The sequence below is a fragment of the Eschrichtius robustus genome, chromosome 2 (assembly GCF_028021215.1).
Source record: "Eschrichtius robustus isolate mEscRob2 chromosome 2, mEscRob2.pri, whole genome shotgun sequence".
NCBI lineage: Eukaryota > Metazoa > Chordata > Mammalia > Artiodactyla > Eschrichtiidae > Eschrichtius > Eschrichtius robustus.
This window is the reverse complement of record NC_090825.1, coordinates 165,244,880-165,263,583: the sequence shown is the minus strand read 5'-3', so window position 1 is coordinate 165,263,583 and position 18,704 is coordinate 165,244,880. Positions and strand designations below refer to the sequence as shown.

Here is an 18,704-nt window from a genome sequence, read left to right as displayed (position 1 = left end):
GAGGAAAGAAGAGGGGAGAGAAGGAAGCAGGAGAAAAGACCTGTAACTGATTGGTTTCAAAATATGGACAAGATTAAGGAAGTTTCTCTGAAGTTTTGTTTTCTTGTCACCATCTTTCTAACAGACCCGTTGACAACATGAAACCAGGAAACCTCTCTGATACTGCAGAATTCCTCCTTCTGGGATTGTCAGGGGATCCAGAACTGCAGCCCCTCCTATTCTGCCTGTTCCTGTCCATATACGTGGTCACTGTGCTTGGTAACTTGCTCATCATCCTGGCCAGTATCTATAACTCCCACCTCCACACTCCCATGTACTTCTTCCTCTCTAATCTGTCTTTCATTGACATCTGTTTCAGCACCACCACAATCCCAAAGATGCTAGTGAACATCCAGACACAGAGCGAATCCACCAGTTACACAGGATTCCTCACCCAAATCTGCTTTGTCCTGACTTTTGCTGGACTGAAAAATGGAATTCTGGTCATGATGGCCTATGATCGATTTGTGACCATCTGTCACCCACTGAGGTACAACCTCATCATGAACCCCAAGCTCTGCAGGCTGGTTCTGATCTCCTTTTTTAGTGTTCTGGATGCCCTGCTCCACACTTTGATGGCACTGCGGCTGTCCTTTTGCACAGAACTAAAAATTCCCCACTTTTTCTGTGAACTAGCTCATATTCTCCAACTCGCCTGTTCTGATATCCTCATCAATAATATCCTCGTGTGTTTAGTGACTAGCCTGTTGGGCGTCATTCCTCTCTCTGGGATAATTTTCTCTTATACTCGAATTGTCTCCTCTGTCCTGAAAATCCCATCAGCTGGTGGAAAGGATAAGGCATTTTCCATCTGTGGGTCACACTTAATAGTTGTTTCCTTGTTTTACAGGACAGGTTTTGGGGTGTACTTTAGTTCTGCAGCCACTCACTCCTCCAGGAAGAGTGCAGTAGTATCAGTGATGTATACTGTGGTCACCCCTATGATGAACCCCTTTATCTGTAGTCTGAGGAACAAGGCTATGATGGGGGCTTTGAGGAAACTCATTTCTAGAATATCATCTTTCCATTGATTTCCAGTTGCTTTGGGCTTACACTGCTGGAATATAACACAGATAAATAAATTAAGGAGAGGTCCAGCAAGTCTGACCACCTTCTTGAAATACTTAAGACCAGATATCAGATGGTTAAGGGTGAGAATTTGTTTTTTTGTTTTTTTTTTTGAAGATTTTTTTGATGTGGACCATTTTTAAAAAAAATTTATTTATTTATGGCTGTGTTGGGTCCTCGTTTCTGCGCGAGGGCTTTCTCTAGTTGTGGCAAGCGGGGGCCACTCTTCATCGCGGTGCGCGGACCTCTCACTATCGCGGCCTCTCTTGTTGCGGAGCACAGGCTCCAGACGCGCAGGCTCAGTAATTGTGGTTCACGGGCCCAGCTGCTCCGCGGCATGTGGGATCCTCCCAGACCAGGGCTCGAACCCGTGTCCCCCTGCATTGGCAGGCAGACTCCCAACCGCTGCTCCACCAGGGAAACCCCGAGGATTTGTTTTTAATTAAAGAAAATTTTTTGGTGTTTCTTTTTTATTTTATTTTTATATTTCTGGGGGGTGAGAGTTTTGGAATCAGACCACCTGGATTTGAATCCTACCTCTGCTAAACAGTAGCTATGTGACCTTTGACAGTTTACTTGAACCCTCTAAGCTCAGTTTCCTCATCTACAAAATTGGCATAATTATATTTACAATTTTGGAAGATCTGAGACACTTCGATTCTCTCAGTGAGAATACATGCATGCCTTCAGCAATAATAAGGCAAAAGTCTCGACTCTCATAGGGAAATGATAAATGATCACTTTATCATCTTTTCTAACAATGACTTTAGAGGTCAGATAGGTCTAGGCACAAAAACACAGGGCTGCATTTCATTCTGCCTAAGCCTTCTTCCTAAGGCTGTTCCCCTGATGGTCATCAATGCCTATAGCTGTGCAGGGACATTTCAGACACAATAACCAGAAACAGAAAACTGGCTGCCTCTCCTTAGGTCTCTTTGCAATGCAGAAAGAATCTTTCCAAGGAGACACCCAAAAGACATTGTTTTTATTATCACCCTGATTTGGGACATATGTCCTGTATTAGTTTCCTATTGTCATTGTGACACATTACCACAAGCTTAGTAACCTAAAACAACACAAATGTATTCTCTTGCAGTCCTGGAAATCAGAAGCCTGAAATCAGCTACATTGCGCTAAAGTCAAAGTGTTGGGCTCCTTTTGAAAGCTCTAAGAAAAGAATGAAATGCGGAGTTATTGTTTTTTGTTTGTTTATTTTTGGCCGTGCACATCATGGCTTGTGGGATTTTAGTTCTCTGACCAGGGATTGAACCCAGGCCAAGCGCTGAGTCCTAATCACTGGACTGACAGGGTATTCCCCGGAGTTATTGTTGAATGCGTAAAGAATTTCTGTTCAGGGTGATGAAAAAGTTCAGGAAATGGGTAATGGTGGTGGTCCCACAACATTGTGAATGTTCTTAGTGCCATGGAATTGAACACTTTAAATGGCTGAAATGATAAATTTTATATCTATTTCACCACAATTTAAAAAACTCAAAAAAAAAGGGAATTGAAACTGATAACATCTTTCTCTCTAGACAAAAACAAACAAAAATCATTCCAATGTTAAGCAAAAGTCAAAGTGATTAAATATTTTGGAAGACAATATACAAAGATATTTTTATGACCTCAGAGGAGTTGAGCATCTGAGAGACTAATACAATCCAAAAGGTAAAGACAGGAATTTAAGCACTTTAAAAATAAGCCACTAATAAAAAAGTTAATACAGAAAAAAAAAAAGGCCACTAAAACAATTTTCAAGAATGAACATTCAGAATTGTTCTTTCAATATAGTGAAGAAGAAAGCAGGGCAAATAAACTTCCAATGAAATATCTCCACATGTGACCTTATTCACTCCATCAATATCAACGTGCTTTGATTACTCAGTATAGAAATAAACAACTTTTAATATATTCCAGTACTCTCAAAAATCAATCCTTCTCACCCTCTCCCCTGTAGCCACCAGTCTACTTTCTGCCTTTATGAAGTTGCCTATTCTATGTACGTTATAACTGAAATCATACAATATTTGTCCTTTTTTGTCTGGCTTATTTCGCAGAGCATAATGTTTTTAGGGTTTATCCATGTTGTAATGTGTCAGAATTTCATTCCTTCTTATATGGCTGAAATGAATGAATGAATGAATGAATGAATGAATAAATAAATAACTTCATAACCTACAATTATAACCAGGCTTCCTGATATCATTGATTGCATAGATATGCCATTGGTTGTATCTACAAAAAGAATACTAGAGTCCAGTTAGAGAAGAATGGTGTGTCCACATTTGCACTGTATGTGAAATACATGTGAACAGAAAGAGGTGGAGCAGTGAATGATGAACACCTGGCTTCATAGCATCAGGGAATCAACCACCCTGAATTTTTCCATTATATCTTCTTGGCCTTTAAGGATTTGCACTGCACTGGCATCAGAATGATGATGAAATTGTTTGGCTAATGAGGAGCTTTGGATATTGGTCCTCCAGAGGTACAGAGACTACAAATTGTGAAAACCGCACTCAACAGCACTTCCCTGGTAAAGAAACAGCACACCTGTACCTCCTCCTGGAGATAAGCCCTCTTGCCCAGGAGCCTGGAGCTTCACTCAGTCCCTCTCCTCTTATAGAACTTTAGTCTCCATCACTGAACACCTAGCAGAGATGCATCATTGCACAGTGAAGTCATCCAGGTAGCAAAATGTCCCTTTGTTAATGTTTAGAAATCAGGGCAGGTGTTTTACTACAAGTTTATCCATGGGAAACTGTGAGGAAAGGACATGCAAAAAATGATTAGAACCAAGGCATCCATTTGCCTCTTGCCTGTCTCCCATCTTGACATGTTCCCTTGTACCTTTCCTGCAATCCTCAAAGAGCTCTCATTCTGTCAGTCTTCTACTCTCTCTCCACAATGGCAAAGACTCTTTTCTTTCTCAGCAGGAATATGCTCATTTACAAACATGGTGATTGTTTTCAACTTTGCGGGCATTTAACTTCATTTTTGTAGTGGTTTCAGGGAGGAGGCTTGGGCAGTTTTACTGTATCTTCCAGTTCTGTGTTTTTAACACAGCTCTGTATTATCTCTGTTGCCAGGCTGTGAGGTCTCTGAGAAAGGAGGTGCCAATCCAGTTAGCTTCATCAGCGTGACTACATGTTTCTCCTAATAAGGTTACCAAATGTTATAAATAATCAGAACAGCATAGTGTAATTTTTTAAATGACCATTCCTAGATCCTTTCCAGAATTAACAAATGTTGACACACTGCTTTATTAACTTCAGGTCTTTTTTCAAAATAACAAAATAACAAGCATATGGAAAGCATCCCTCCATTCCATTACTTCCCTTCCCAAATTGGTGTTCACCTCTGGTGATACTCCTGCTGCTGGACTAGGGACCACATCTTTTCCATCAGATTTATCAACAATATGGAACCCAGAATTGTGGCACATGGGCTTAGTTGCTCTGCTGCATGTGGGATCTTCCTGGACCAGGGCTTGAACCCGTATCCCCTGCATTGGCAGGCAGATTCTTAACCACTGCACCACCAGGGAAGTCCCTATTGCTTTGTTTCTTACACATCTCTAGTGGAGTCCACATAGAGAAACATCCTTGAATAAAATTAATTGTATCATTGATGTCTTAGCAGATTGGGTGCAGACTTAGGGCCTTCATGGAAAATTATTAAATGTGTCTTATTCTATGGAGAACTACTTTCCTTTGACAAGGAGATGTTGAGAATAAGACAAGAGGAGAAAGGGAAGCTGGCAAGATAAGCAGGATCACTTTCCCCAGAAGCACAGAAACAAGAGGCCATCAGTCAGAACCATCTCTGTGGATGAGGTGAAAACAGTGGAGCTGTCAAGGGAGAGTCAAGAGAGTGGGTGAAGAACCTTCTGTTCACTGGTGGTTGAGGGGTGGTTTTATTTTCAGCACCAGCCTGGGAAACAGCTCCCCGCCTGGCACTCCTGTTCACTCTAGTGCAGAGCTTCCTCCATTGATGTCCACAGAACAGCTGCAGAGATGAATCACCTGAGACCTTTGTTCATACTGAGGTTTCCCTGACCTCCAGCAAGAACCACTGACTTTGAACCTCTGGGGAGACATGTAAGGGATTATAGAACTGTTAATAAGTACTTTTGGAGATTCTGATGACCTCTAAAGTCTAAGCTGCATGACCCATATTAGAAGAACTGGGAAATATATTTAGAATTAAGAATATGGAAGGGCCTTTCCTCAATTTTACTTGTTAAAATATCATATACAAAGGAGAGCTTAAAACCTATGTGTAAAAAAAAAAAAACAAAAACCTATGTGTAGTTCTGCAGGAATAGTAACATAATAACCATGCACATACCTATCCTGAAGTTAAAGCAATGCCATCATTATAGAATGCAACTGTTCTCCCACTTGCATCACCCCCTCCCCTCCAGTGACAAACAGAATCCTGAATTTTTTTACTGATCCTTTTCTTTGATGTTCTTCTATTAGTTTAACTCCTATGAATTTGTCATTATTTGGTCATATTTGCACTGTAAAACTGGTAATAGGATTAAATGTCATTGTCTTACCACTCCTGTATTTAGGTTTCTGCAATTAATAGATTTTCCTCTTTCCAAAATGTTTTAATTGAAACGTTTAAATTTTTTATCCTGATCGTTTTTCTAATTATTGCATTTTTGTGTTTTGGTGTGTATTAGTAACTAATTAATTTACAATATTCTGTATTTTTACATTATGTATGGTGACTTTTCAAAATAGATATGCTTTATAATGCTGATGGAAAGGTAGTCTGCTTGCAGCTGGTTTTTCTGCTGTTATGAATGATTCCGTGTGAGTATTCTTTTACACATCTCATGGTAGCAGTGAGAGAGTGTTTTATACTTGTCATGGAATTATTGTGTAAAGGAAATACATATTCTCCTTTGGGTATTTAAGAGTTTTCTTAAGTGGTTGAACCAATTTATACACACATTAAAAGTTTCTGGGGGCTTCCCTGGTGGCGCAGTGGTTGGGAGTCTGCCTGCCGGTGCAGGGGACACGGGTTCGGGCCCTGGTCTGGGAGGGTCCCACATGCCGCGGAGCAGCTAGGCCCGTGGGCCACAGCTGCTGAGCCTGCGCGTCTGGAGCCTGTGCTCCACAGCAGGAGAGGCCGCGATGGTGAGAGGCCCGCGCACCGCGATGAAGAGTGGCCCCCACTTGCCGCAACTAGAGAAAGCCCTAGCACAGAAACGAAGACCCAACATAACAATCAATCAATCAATCAATAAATAAATCTTTAAAAAAAAAAAAAGTTTCTGGTAATTCATATTATCACCAACATCTTTTCATTTATTGTGACAGTTTGCTTGTTGTAAAAATTAGTTCATCAGTTGTCATATCACACATTTATTTTCCTTTCTGTTAAATATCTATTTGTGATATTTCTACTGAGTTGTTTAACTTTTTCTTATTGATTCATATTAATTCTTTACATAATAGGGATATTAGTATTTGTTATATGCATTGCAAATTTCTCCTTTAAGTGTATGACTTCTTTTTAGATATCCTATACAGCTTTTTTTTTTTTTTTTGGTGTGAACATTTTAATTATGTAGTTAAAGTTTGTTAATACTTTCCATAATGGCTTGTACTCAGTAGGTCTTTTTTTATGAAACCCATAGTACTTCAGACTGAAGAATTCTCAGTATTGGCTTTTTAAAAAATTTTTTTAAAAATTTATTTTATTTATTATTATTTATTTTTGGCTGCATTGGGTCCTCGTTGCCAGGCGTGGGCTTTCTCTAGTTGCAGCGATTCGGGGCTACTCTTCGTTGCGGTGCGCGGGCTTCTCATTGCAGTGGCTTCTCTTACTGCAGAGCACAGGCTCTGAGCACGTGGGCTTCACTAGCTGTGGCACATGGGCTCAGTAGTTGTGGCTCACGGGCTTAGTTGCTCCGCAGCATGTGGGATCTTCCCGGACCAGGGCTCAAACCCGTGTGCCCTGCATTGGCAGGTGGATTCTTAACCACTGCACCACCAGGGAAGCCCTCAGTATTGGCTTTTACATTAGAAATATGAACCCTCCTGAAATTTACTTTTCCCTTTGATGTGAAGCAGGATCCAAACTTATTTTTATGTCCCTGCATAAACTGTCCATTTAGGTATTGGTTTCTTTCTAGGCTCTATTTTCTGATCAATAGGTCTTTTCTTTATCCCTGAGCCAGTATAATATGTCTTAATTACTGTAGCACAGCAGTCAACTAAAAATAAGTTTAGGTACTTCCCTGGCGGTCCAGTGGTTAAGACTCCCCACTTCCAATGCAGGAGGCATGTGTTTGATCCCTGGTTGGGGCACTAATCCCACATGCTTCGGGCTGTGGCCAAAAAGTAAAAAAAAAAAAAAAAAAAAAAAAAATCTATTATGGCAACAAAGAAGCCCCTAACTCTGTTGATTACAATCACAAGGTACATTGTACAATAATTTGACTGTTTCTCTGATAATTCACAATGTACTGTAACAGCATTGATAACCATGGACCGGAATTTCAATGAATGGTCCATAATAATGTGGAAAGAATATTGAATCTACTACTTTGAAACTGGGAAAAGCTAGTATTGAAATTCTAAAAACTAAAATGCCTATTACATGCTCAGTCTATTTTTAAATTTTTGGTAAATATGTAACATAAAATTTGCAATTTAAATGATTTTTAGGTGTGGAATTTTGTGCCATGGTTACATTCACAATGTTGTGCAGCCATCACCATGATCTGTTTCCACATGTTTTTCATCACCTCAAACTCTTCCCCCTCCCTCAACCTTTGGCAACCTCTAGTCTACTTTGTGTCTCTATAAATGTTCCTACTCTAGATATTTCATGTAAATGTAATTATACAATAAATACTTTTTTTCTTTTTCAATTTCTTATTGTGAAATTTTCAATCATACAGAAAAGTTGAAAGAATGATAAAATGAGCACACATTCATCTAGTATCTACATTCAATAATTAACATTTAGCAATATTTGTTTCATTGATCATTGTTACTATTTTTCTTTTTTATTGTGTTAAAATACACATAACATAAAATTTACTATCTTAACCATTTTTAAGGTCACAGTTTAGTAGTGTTAAGTAAAGAACTTTTCCATCCTGCAAATCTGAAACTCTATTCCCTTTAAACAACAACTCTCCTTTTCTGCCTCTTCTCAGCCCCTATTCTATTTTCCATTTCTATGAATTTCAGTACATTAGATAATTCATATAAATGAAATTTGTCTTTTTGTCACTGACTTGTTCCATTTAGCCTAATGTTCTCAAGTTTCATCCATGTTGTAGCATGTGTCAGGATTGCCTTCCTTTCTAAGGCTGTATAATATTCCATTGTTTGTATATAACACATTCTGTTTATCCATTCATCCACTGATAGATGCTTAGGTTGCTCCCACCTCCTGGTTATTGTAAATTGTGCTACTATGAATAAAGTTGTGGAAATATCTCTTAGAATCTTTATTTAAAATATTTAAGAATTATTATTTTTTAAAATTCACTCTTTCCTCTCCATCTTCAAGAGTGCTATCACCTCACACCAGTCAGAATGGCCATCATCAAAAAAATCTACAAAAAATAAATGCTGGAGAGGGTGTGGAGAAAAGGGAACCCCCTTGCACTGTTGGTGGGAATGTAAATTGATACAGCCACTATGGAGAACAGTATGGAGGTTCCTTAAAAAACTATAAATAGAACTACCATACGACCCAGCAATCCCACTACTGGGCATATACCCTGAGAAAACCATAATTCAAAAAGAGTCATGTACCACAATGTTCATTGCAGCTCTGTTTACAATAGCCAGGACATGGAAGTAACATAAGTGTCCATCGACAGATGAATGGATAAAGAAGATGTGGTACATATATACAATGGAATATTACACAGCCATAAAAAGAAACGAAATTGAGTTATTTGTAGTGAGGTGGATGGACCTAGAGTCTGTCATACAGAGTGAAGTAAGTCAGAAAGAGAAAAACAAATACCGTATGCTTACACATATATATGGAATCTTAAAAAAAAAAAAAAGGTTCTGAAGAACCTAGGGGCCGGACAGGAATAAAGACGCAGACGTAGAGAATGGACTTGAGTACATGGGGAGGGGGAAGGGTAAGCTGGGACGAAGTGAGAGATTGGCATGGACATATATACACTACCAAATGTAAAATAGATAGCTAGTGGGAAGCAGCCAAATAGCACAGGGAGATCAGCTCGGGGCTTTGTGACCACCTAGAGGGGTGGGATAGGGAGGGTGGGAGGGAGACGCAAAAAGGAGGGGATATGGGGATATATATATACGTACAGCTGAGGCACTGTTATACAGCAGAGACTAACACAACATTGTAAAGCAATTATACTCCAATAAAGATGTTAAAAATATATATATGAAAGCTATACTATAAAATAGATACAGTGATAATATATCTGAGAGGTGGAATTATGGCTGCTTTTAAATCTATTTTTGGATTATTTGATTACATGATTTCTCCATAAAGAATATGAATCCCTTGTGTAATAAAAGTTACTCAAAACCCAAAAAAAAAAAAAATTCTGTTTAGGAAAAGAGGATAGAATGAAGGTTTGAGCATAGAAATCATCTAGAAATCACTGAAGATACTGGGCCTGTAGTGCAGTTTCATTTGTAGTGGGTTTGGCTTACATTCTTGTATTTAGTTTTATTTCTATACAACTATCAAAGAAGGAGAAAGAAGTTGGGTAATATTTGCATTTGCAACTAATTAAAGCAGAATTGCTTTTAGCTTTAAAAAAAAGATCATTTTGTGATCTCAGATTAATATCTTTATTCTTAAATGGAGCATAAATAACATTTATTGGCTAAGATTATTTGCAATAAACAAGACTGTTTACTGTTTACCACCTAGCAGATGACTATTTGTAAGTCTCACTGAGTATCCTAAAAGCTTATACTGAGCTCTCATTTTACCAGAGTGAATTTAAATTAACTTCAGCAGCCAGAATTAATGAAACCGGGTAAATGATGCAAAGATATTCCACAGGGTATTCTGTTTTAATTAGAGATAGAAAATGTGAGTCATTAGAGGTTTTTAAAAATGTTGCATTCTATTACTTTCTCATATTTTAAATCTAGGAATATAGATGAAAACTAAAAAATGTTAGCCACCTTAGTTCAATTTTTAATGTATATCAGCTCTGAATTTATATTGAGTGAAGAGTAAAGAGTCTGAATGAAGAACATAATCTGGAGGCATTCAGGTACAAGTAATAAACTTTATTAGAAGTTGAGTATCTGTTAATTAGCAGGCAGCTATATAACTTAACTATAAAGCCACTACAACTCAAACATTGTAGCATTACTACATGAATGAACACATATACAAATTAAACAGAAAAGAATATCCACAAATAGTTCTAAGTATGTCTGGGAAGTTTGATTGTGATAAAGTCAAGTTATAATCTTTAAAATTGATGCCTAGAAAACTACACACCCATTGAAAACTAAAGTCTGTACCTCACACTACATACCAAAATAAATTACACCAGTTGCACATGTAAGAAGCTTGCAAGTTGCCACTTTACCCTAACAAGATGCGTCTTTTACAAATGTTTTCTCCCACTCTGTGGCTTGTCTTTTCATTATCTTGATAGTGATTTTCACAGAGCAGAAATTTTCTATTTTAATGAAGTCTAGCTTATCAATTCTTTCTTTCATGGATTGTGCCTTTGGTGTTATATTTTAAAATTCATTGCCATACCCAAGGTCATCTAGGTTTTCTCCTATGTTATCTTCTGGGAGTTTTACAGTTTTGTGTTTTACATTTAGCTCTGTGGTTCATTTTGAGTTAATTTTTATGAAGGATATAAAGTCTGTGTCTAGATTTTTTTTTTTTTTTTTTTTACTATGGACATCCAGTTGTTTCAGCACTATTTGATGAAAAGACTATCTTTGCTCCATTGTATTGCCTTTGTTCTTTTGCCAAAGATCAGTTGACTGTATTTATGTGGGTCTATTTTGGGGCTCTTTATTCTGTTCCATTGATCTATTTGTTCTTTCACCAATACCACCCTGTCTTGATTACTGCACCTTCATAATAAGTCCTCAAGCTGGGTAGTGTCATCCCTTCAACTTTGTCCTTCTTCAATGAGGTGATAGCTATTCTGGGTCTCTTGCCTCTTCATATGGACTTTAGAATCAGTTTGCCAATATCCATAAAATAACTTGCTGACATTTTGATTGGGATCGCACTGAATTTCTATAGATTAAGTCGGAAAGAACTGACATTTTGATAATACCGAGTCTTCCTATTCATGAACATGCTGCAATATCTCTCCATTTATTTAGTTATTCTTTGACTTCATTCATCATGGTTTTGTAGTTTTCCTCCTATAGAGGTTGTACTTATTTTATTAGATTTATACTGAAGTATACATTTTTGGCAGTGCTATTGTAAATAGTGTGGGGTTTTTTTAAACCTATTCCACTTGCTCATTATTGGTATATAGGAAAGCAATTGCCTTTTGTATATTAACCTTGGATCCTGCAACCTTGCTATAATCACTTATTAGTTACAGGAGTTTTGGGTCAACTCTTTAAGATTTTCTACATAGATGATCATGTCACCTGTGAACAAAGACAGCTTTATGTCTTCCTTCTCAATCTGTACACCGTTTATTTCCTTTTCTTGCCTTATTGCATTAGCAAGGACTTGCAGCACAATACTGAAAAGTTATAATAAAGGAGGACATCCTTGCCTTGTGCTTAATCTTAGTGGGAAAGCATTGAGTTTCTCTCCAGTAAGTATGATGTTAGCTATTGGTTTTTTTGTAGATCGTATTTATCAAGTTAAGAAAGTCCCTCTCTATTCCTAGTTTACTGAGAGTTTTTCTCATGAGTACACACTGGATTTTGTCAAATGCTTCTTCTGCATGTATTTACACGTTTTTTTTTTCCTTTTTTTGTCTTGGATGGATTATATTAATTAATTTTCAAATGTTGAACCAGCCTTACATACCTGACACAAATCCCGTTTGGTCATGGTATATAATTGTTTTTATACTTTTGTGGCTTCAGTTTGCTAACATTTTGTTGAGAATCTCTGACACAATTTTTATCACATTTCTACTATAAAAGGTTTGGGAGTCTAACGAATTTAAGCTATTAATTAGTCTTATCAAATTGTGCTTTTTATTCAAAGATACACCATAGCAGAACCCTGAGGGAATGGATGGTGAATGGTAAGGCCTGAATTTACACTTCTTTTATTCTTTATACCCTGAACGCGTCTCTCAACAAGTGTTTACGGCTGATGTTTATTTTTTTGGAAATTAGACATAGCTCACTCCATTCATTCATTCAACAGATTCTACAGCAGAAGGGAGGCTTCTAAGGAGGTAGTGTGTATTAGTGGGGCTGCAGGTTATTACAGGGAATCCAAGCAAGGCCTCATAATGGAGATGGTGATATTTGAGAAAAGACCCAAAAAAGTGAGTGGATGAGTACTGTAGATAGTAAAGAGAACAGCAATTCAGGTAAAGGGAATAGCAAGTGAAAATGTCTGCCTACTATACTTGTTGAACATCAAGGACTAAAGAGTATAAGGTGTTTGGAAAAGAGTGAGCAAGGAGTAGAGGTGGAGGAGATGAGATCAAATATATAATGTGGAGGGTAATCATGTAGCAACTTTCCAGCATTTTAAGAACTTCAGCTTCAACTATGATGAAGGGGAAGACACTGAAGTCACATAATTCTTCTGACTTAGATTCTCAAAGGGTTCTCCGGCCACTGTGTTAAGGACACATTTCAGAGGGATAATAATTAAGATGACAGACAACGAAATCTTAATCCTGAGTGGTAATAGTGGAAAAATCGAGAAACTGTCAAATTCTGGTTCTATCTCAAAGATAGGGCCGACACATTTTGCTTCTGTATTGGATGTGACAGGAGAGAGAAAGGAAAAAGTCAAAGATGAATCACATTTTGTAACTGAGCACCAGGAAGAATGGAGCTGCCCTTTTCTGTTTTGGAAAGTCTACAGGAAAAGCAAGAGTGACTATGTGTGTATTTGATTGCAAGGTATATTAAGTTTGGGATGTCTATTAAATGACAAAACAGAGATATTCTGTTAGTAAGCAGTCTTGTTAGGTGGACCCAGTCCGTAAAGGACAACCTACCTAATCTGCTCCATTTGAAGACCCATAAAGGACTTCGGGGCATTAGTGTGAAGAGGGCTTCCTTTTGCGTTTGTGTGTATGTGTGTTATTTGCTTTGACACTGTGGTTAGGCTAAAGTAGCACTATTCTGGGCTTTCATCTTTGGCAACTTTTTTCTCACCAAGAAGCTTTTTTATTGGGTTGACGCCAAATGAGTATTTGCCTGATTCTTCATGTCCTGATTCTTTAACTATTTTCCTAGTTTGGACAGCCACAAATTTGGTTAGTATTTGTTCATTTCACCCTTCAACGTGGACACACTTGAAGCCAAGTGAATTCCCACCACACTGATGGTAGACTCCATCTGATCATGCTCAAAAGAGCACAGACGTTTGTCCACGGGGAGGGTACTATCAGAGGCTGATTGACAGTATCTGTGTTGTAGACCAACTTAAGGGCAAACACATACGGTTCTTACGCTTTCCTGCCCCTGATAATAGGCAATGGCAGGCTCTGGATCACAATGTTTGAACCCAGCAGGAATAGTTTTGCACTCTATGTGGCATGACTATGATAAGGGGTCTATATCTTATCTAGCATGTATCTTCTTTTTTATGCTACACAAATACAAGGCTGTCACTTTCTGAGACAATAAACTTTCTCTGGCTGTGACAGATTCAAAGCAGATGCCAAGTTAGAAACATTTCTGAATTAGGTGATTTGGGTTCCTTGACCAGGTGAAAAAAACAAAACAAAACTGTTTTTCTTCTTGGTTTCACATTTAAACAATATGAGTTAGTCTAAACTATATGACCAAAAAATAGAACTACTAAAATAACAGGCCCTTATCATTATTATTTTGATATAATAAATAATAGAGGGATATTGTTTTACTAATAATTACCAGCATTTAGTAATGACAAGCCAAACATTAAGCCTTTAGGAAATTTGTGAACTCCTTCATTTCTTACAATAACTCTGTCAGATTGGTACCAGATTTATCACCATTGATGAAGAAACTCAGTTTCAGAGGAAGAAACTGAGGCACAGAGAGGTTAAATGTAACTTGTCCATAATTGCCCTAGCTGCTATGCTAGTCTGCTTCATCAACCACTATCACCACTATCACATTTCTTTAATTGGACTTTAGATTCAGATAAAAAATTTTTCCTGGTTGCAAGGAAATCATTTAACAAGCTCAGTTTGCAATGCTTGAAATGCAACTCTGAGCCCAAATCTGAGGACCCTAAACCATGTGATCACTAAAAATACTGAGTATCAATTCTGAGCCTTCTAATATGAGTTTGCATTTAAAATAACAGGTCCTATTAGGAATAAGTGTACAAATGGCATTCTAGGAGGGAATATATCCAACAGGTGTTTTAAATTCCTTTAGTGGCAATGAAAAAGTATGAAGGCATTTCCTGCAATACTAAATGAGCTGATTTGCTTTTGGTGGGTAAACACTGAACTTTGTATACAAAACTTAACCTGAAAGTATTTTCTAAGTATCTTGCTATTACTCTACTCAAAGTTAGCCTTGTTATCTCCTTTAACAAACAAGAATGGTAAGACACAGTTTCAGTCAGTATAGTACGGATAAATCATTTGCAGTCTTGGGGAAACTTGTACCTTAACGAGTGTCTTCAATTTGGGGAAGACAGGAATTCACAATTGCCATTCTCTATGCATATTATTGCCATATAAACTAACTCCAGCAAAAGAAAGCTATAGTTAGGTAGATCCTTTCATAAAGTGATGCAGTCACTCAGGAATACTTTATAACCTAAAACGACTGGACAGTCGGTAACCAATGAATTATCCTAATGCTGATTCATCTGAGAGATCCTTTATTCCAATGACTTTCGCTGCTATCCTTCTCTTTTCCTTTTGGGATTAAGAACTATGCATAAAGTCTTACTTACTCTAAGGTTCACCTTGTACCTCTCCTGTCATACAACTCGTCACTTTCCCCATCATATGCCACCAAATGCCAAAAAGAAATCTGAGTACTCTGCGGTCATGGCACAGGTATTTCTAAAGAGATGAACACCTGTTCAAAAATCACTAATCTGAGAATAAATATATGGGGAAATGAACTGGGGACATGACTGGAATCAGCTGAAACTGTGAGAGGCCAGCAGGGCAGATATGTGTGTCTGTATGTGCCTTAAAGAATAATGTTCTCGATGAGAAAAAATGCTTTATTGCCCCAAACTTTAATCCAATTAATATCTAGGAATATATTTCAAGACCACTTGTATATATGTGTATGTACATAATATTAGCATTGTATATTATTTGTGTTATGTTCTCCCTTCTATTCATGGGAATATGTTGCCTTTAAAGTTGAACCTTTCTTGTTGATTTTGCACATGGATGAAGGTTCACACAGTAAGATAAGTTCAAGGATTTCTTTCTCCAATATCATTGATATGAATTCCTATTACTTAATTTCTTTTTGATAGATTTTCAGATGACAGTCCAAGATAGTTCTGCCAATGGAAATCACAGGACTACCAAATATGGAAAAGACTTTGGAACACTTACAGTGTGTTTTCATGGTCTGCATCAGAATTCTACAGAAGGCTTTTGGCTGAATTGGCAGTGAAATGAGAATGGAAAGTTAGTGTATCAGTTACTTTTCAGTGTGGTATGTTTTCTTTTCTACTATTCTACTATGTATTAGAAATTACATAAAAATCAGGAGAAGAGAAATGGTTAAGAAAAAATATAATCTGTCATGTTAAAGACATTCGGCACTTGCCTAGACTCACAGGTAACATGAGAGAACATGAGAGCTGGCTTGTGAGAGCTAACCTTGTTCCAATTCCCTCACTGTCTTGATGAAAAGCTTTGAGGCTCAAAGAAGGAAGTGACCCTGCCAGAAGCATACCATGAATCCGTGATGAAAGGGAGACTCCTTGGCTTCTGTAGAGCCATGCCTCTGTGCACAAGGTATTAAAGAAGCATTCATTAAATGCCCCTTTACCTAACAACGTGGAGCTTAATCATAAGGTTTGGGCTTCTTGTCTCTTCTTTTCTTTTGCTTTCTCTTTTACATCCTTGGGGGCCTTAGTTTTTAGTTGCTCTCTTGAACTGGATTTACAAGACATTTATTTTCACTAGCCCTTATTGTTTTGGATTGTAGGCTGAATTTTTAAGAAGTTGGGGAAGGAGACTGAACTGCCAAAAGTTAACAGATTAGTGGCAAAGAGATAAAAATAATTATAATGCCAATTTCCCTGGGTATTCCCTGTGTACTTTAGGGGTAAAAATAGTATTTGTAAAGTGATTTCAAAATGTGCAAATATTACCTGTGGGACATAACCTACTGGTTAAGAGCACTAACTCTGAAATTAATTTGCCTGGATCTTTTTTCCCCAGCTCCACCACTTATTAGTGGTGGGACTTCAGGAGTGTTACTTCTTTGTGTTTCACTTCCTCTTTGAAAAACAACCTCCTCTTAATAACCTCACCCATTTTACAGAGCTGTGGTGTGGAGTTAATACAGGTAGAGTGCTTAGTCCATGCCACTCTTAAGTCTTTTAAAATCAATCTTACTATTGTTGTTACTACTATTATTATTTTGTTAGCTGTCCTTGAAAAACTTTGCCAGCAGTACTCACTTGCTTTTCTTTTTGTTGTATATTCTCTACATCCCACTTAAGCATTCTACCAAACCCTAAGAGGCTCTTTTCAGATATTTTACACCTCTTTACTTGTTTGTCACAGCAAAAGTAAAAGGAGTGTGGCTCCCCTTGATCGAACAAACCAGAACTTTGGTTTTCTCCCATTCATACACATTGGTGAACAGATGTGAAAAAACAACTCCATGGGGCTTTCAGTCTGGAGCCAAACATCCAGGCTCGGTGTAACTCGACACTATTATGCACACATGTTGTTCCCTTAGGACCCAAAATAATCTCAACTAAGCCCATCATTATTTCAGGAATATGAAGAATGCTTTTTGTGAAGTAGCTGAACATAACAGAAATACAAGAAAAGGCAGAGGTGTTTCGTATCACAACTTTTTGAGAAATGCGCAGAGCTCTAAGATGTAGCTGACAATTCCCCCATCAGCTAATGCTTTCAAAGTTACCATAAATTTCACCATAAATACATTTTTTCAGCAATGGCAATAACGCGGTGACTATAATGCTCAATTCCTCACAGTGTCAGCATTAAATACATTAAAAGGGTAAGTTAAAATATCTGTCTGGGGGCTTCCCTGGTGGCGCAGTGGTTGAGAGTCTGCCTGCCAATGCAGGGGACACGGGTTCGAGCCCTGGTCTCGGAGGATCCCACATGCCACGGAGCAACTGGGCCCGTGAGCCACAATTACTGAGCCTGCGCGTCTGGAGCCTGTGCTCCGCAACAAGAGAGGCCGCGATAGTGAGAAGCCCGCGCACAGCGATGAAGAGTGGTCCCCGCTTGCCGCAACTGGAGAGGGCCCTCGCGCAGGGGCGAAGACCCAACACAGCCATGAATAAATAAATAAATTAATTAAAAAAAAAAAGAATTACATATCTAAAAATATTAAAAAAAAATCCGTCTGATTGCTTCTGACATAACCCCGAGATCTCTTTTATTTCTGTACTCCATCAATTATAATGTGGAACATTAACACAAATTATTTCTAAACACTAACAAGCAATGTAGCAACAAGTGGCAGACAATCAAGGGGAATTTTGCCATAGCACGGTGCTTATTTTGTTACAAGCAGGAATGCAAACCCAAAGGATGTAATTTAGAGGAAACTCTGTCCTGTCTATTCTCTAGGAACTAGAACAAGGAGACTGAGAGAAGATGATTCTGGGTAAATCAAACCGTTTTCTCCTAATTACAGCTGAATAATAGGGAGCAAACTCCCATGGAAGGTTGTGACCTGCTGGCAAGAAAGCTAGGAGGTTGCCCTGGCTAGGGTCTTTCATATACAGTTATTCAAGCTCAGACTTGATCATCTGTCAGGGATGCTACAGTAGGGAGAGTTTTGCCGTAGCTGTGAGACTCAGCAAGATCACTTCCAACTCTAAAACCTACAGTTTTAATTTAATCACCAACACCAGCCATCATTAAGAGCAACCTCAAATAACTCCAAATCTGTTCATCTACTCACATATTCTTTGCACAGTCAACAGGCCTCGAGTGATTACTACATGCCAGACACAGTTCGAAGACACAGAATAAGGGATAAGAAAGGTAACAACCTCTGTCACTGTGGGGCTTGAGTTCTTTGGGAAGAAGTTCATTTAAATACAAAGAGACACCAAAGATAATATTTGTTTTGATTATTATTCTGTGAAAGAAGTAAGGTAATCTGATAAATTGGGACTGAGTTAGGCTAGTAGGACAATCAAGGAAAAAATATCTTTAAGAGATGAGTGCCAAAGAATAGAAAGGAATCATTTATGGACAATTTTTCTGGAAATAATATTTCCAA

General features: G+C 38.0%; 1 protein-coding gene across 2 annotated transcripts; it reads left to right on the top strand.

Moving 5' to 3' along the window:
* Positions 1 to 137: 137 nt before the first annotated feature.
* LOC137758710 (olfactory receptor 7G3-like) lies at positions 138 to 8,820 on the top strand. 2 transcript variants are annotated; one of them, XM_068534707.1, is made up of 2 exons: positions 138 to 1,016; positions 8,779 to 8,820. In XM_068534707.1, exons 1-2 carry the CDS (start codon positions 138 to 140, stop codon positions 8,818 to 8,820), a joined length of 921 nt encoding a protein of 306 aa, XP_068390808.1. The 2 variants fall into 2 exon arrangements, with proteins under 2 accessions (XP_068390808.1, XP_068390807.1); XM_068534706.1 differs by lacking the exon at positions 8,779 to 8,820 and having other exon boundaries at positions 138 to 1,070.
* The last annotated feature ends 9,884 nt before the right edge of the window (positions 8,821 to 18,704 follow it).

What these genes read in the sequence shown, in the direction of transcription:
- LOC137758710 (XM_068534706.1), top strand. Translation starts at nt 138, where the DNA reads ATGAAACCAGGAAACCTCTCTGATACTGCAGAATTCCTCCTTCTGGGA.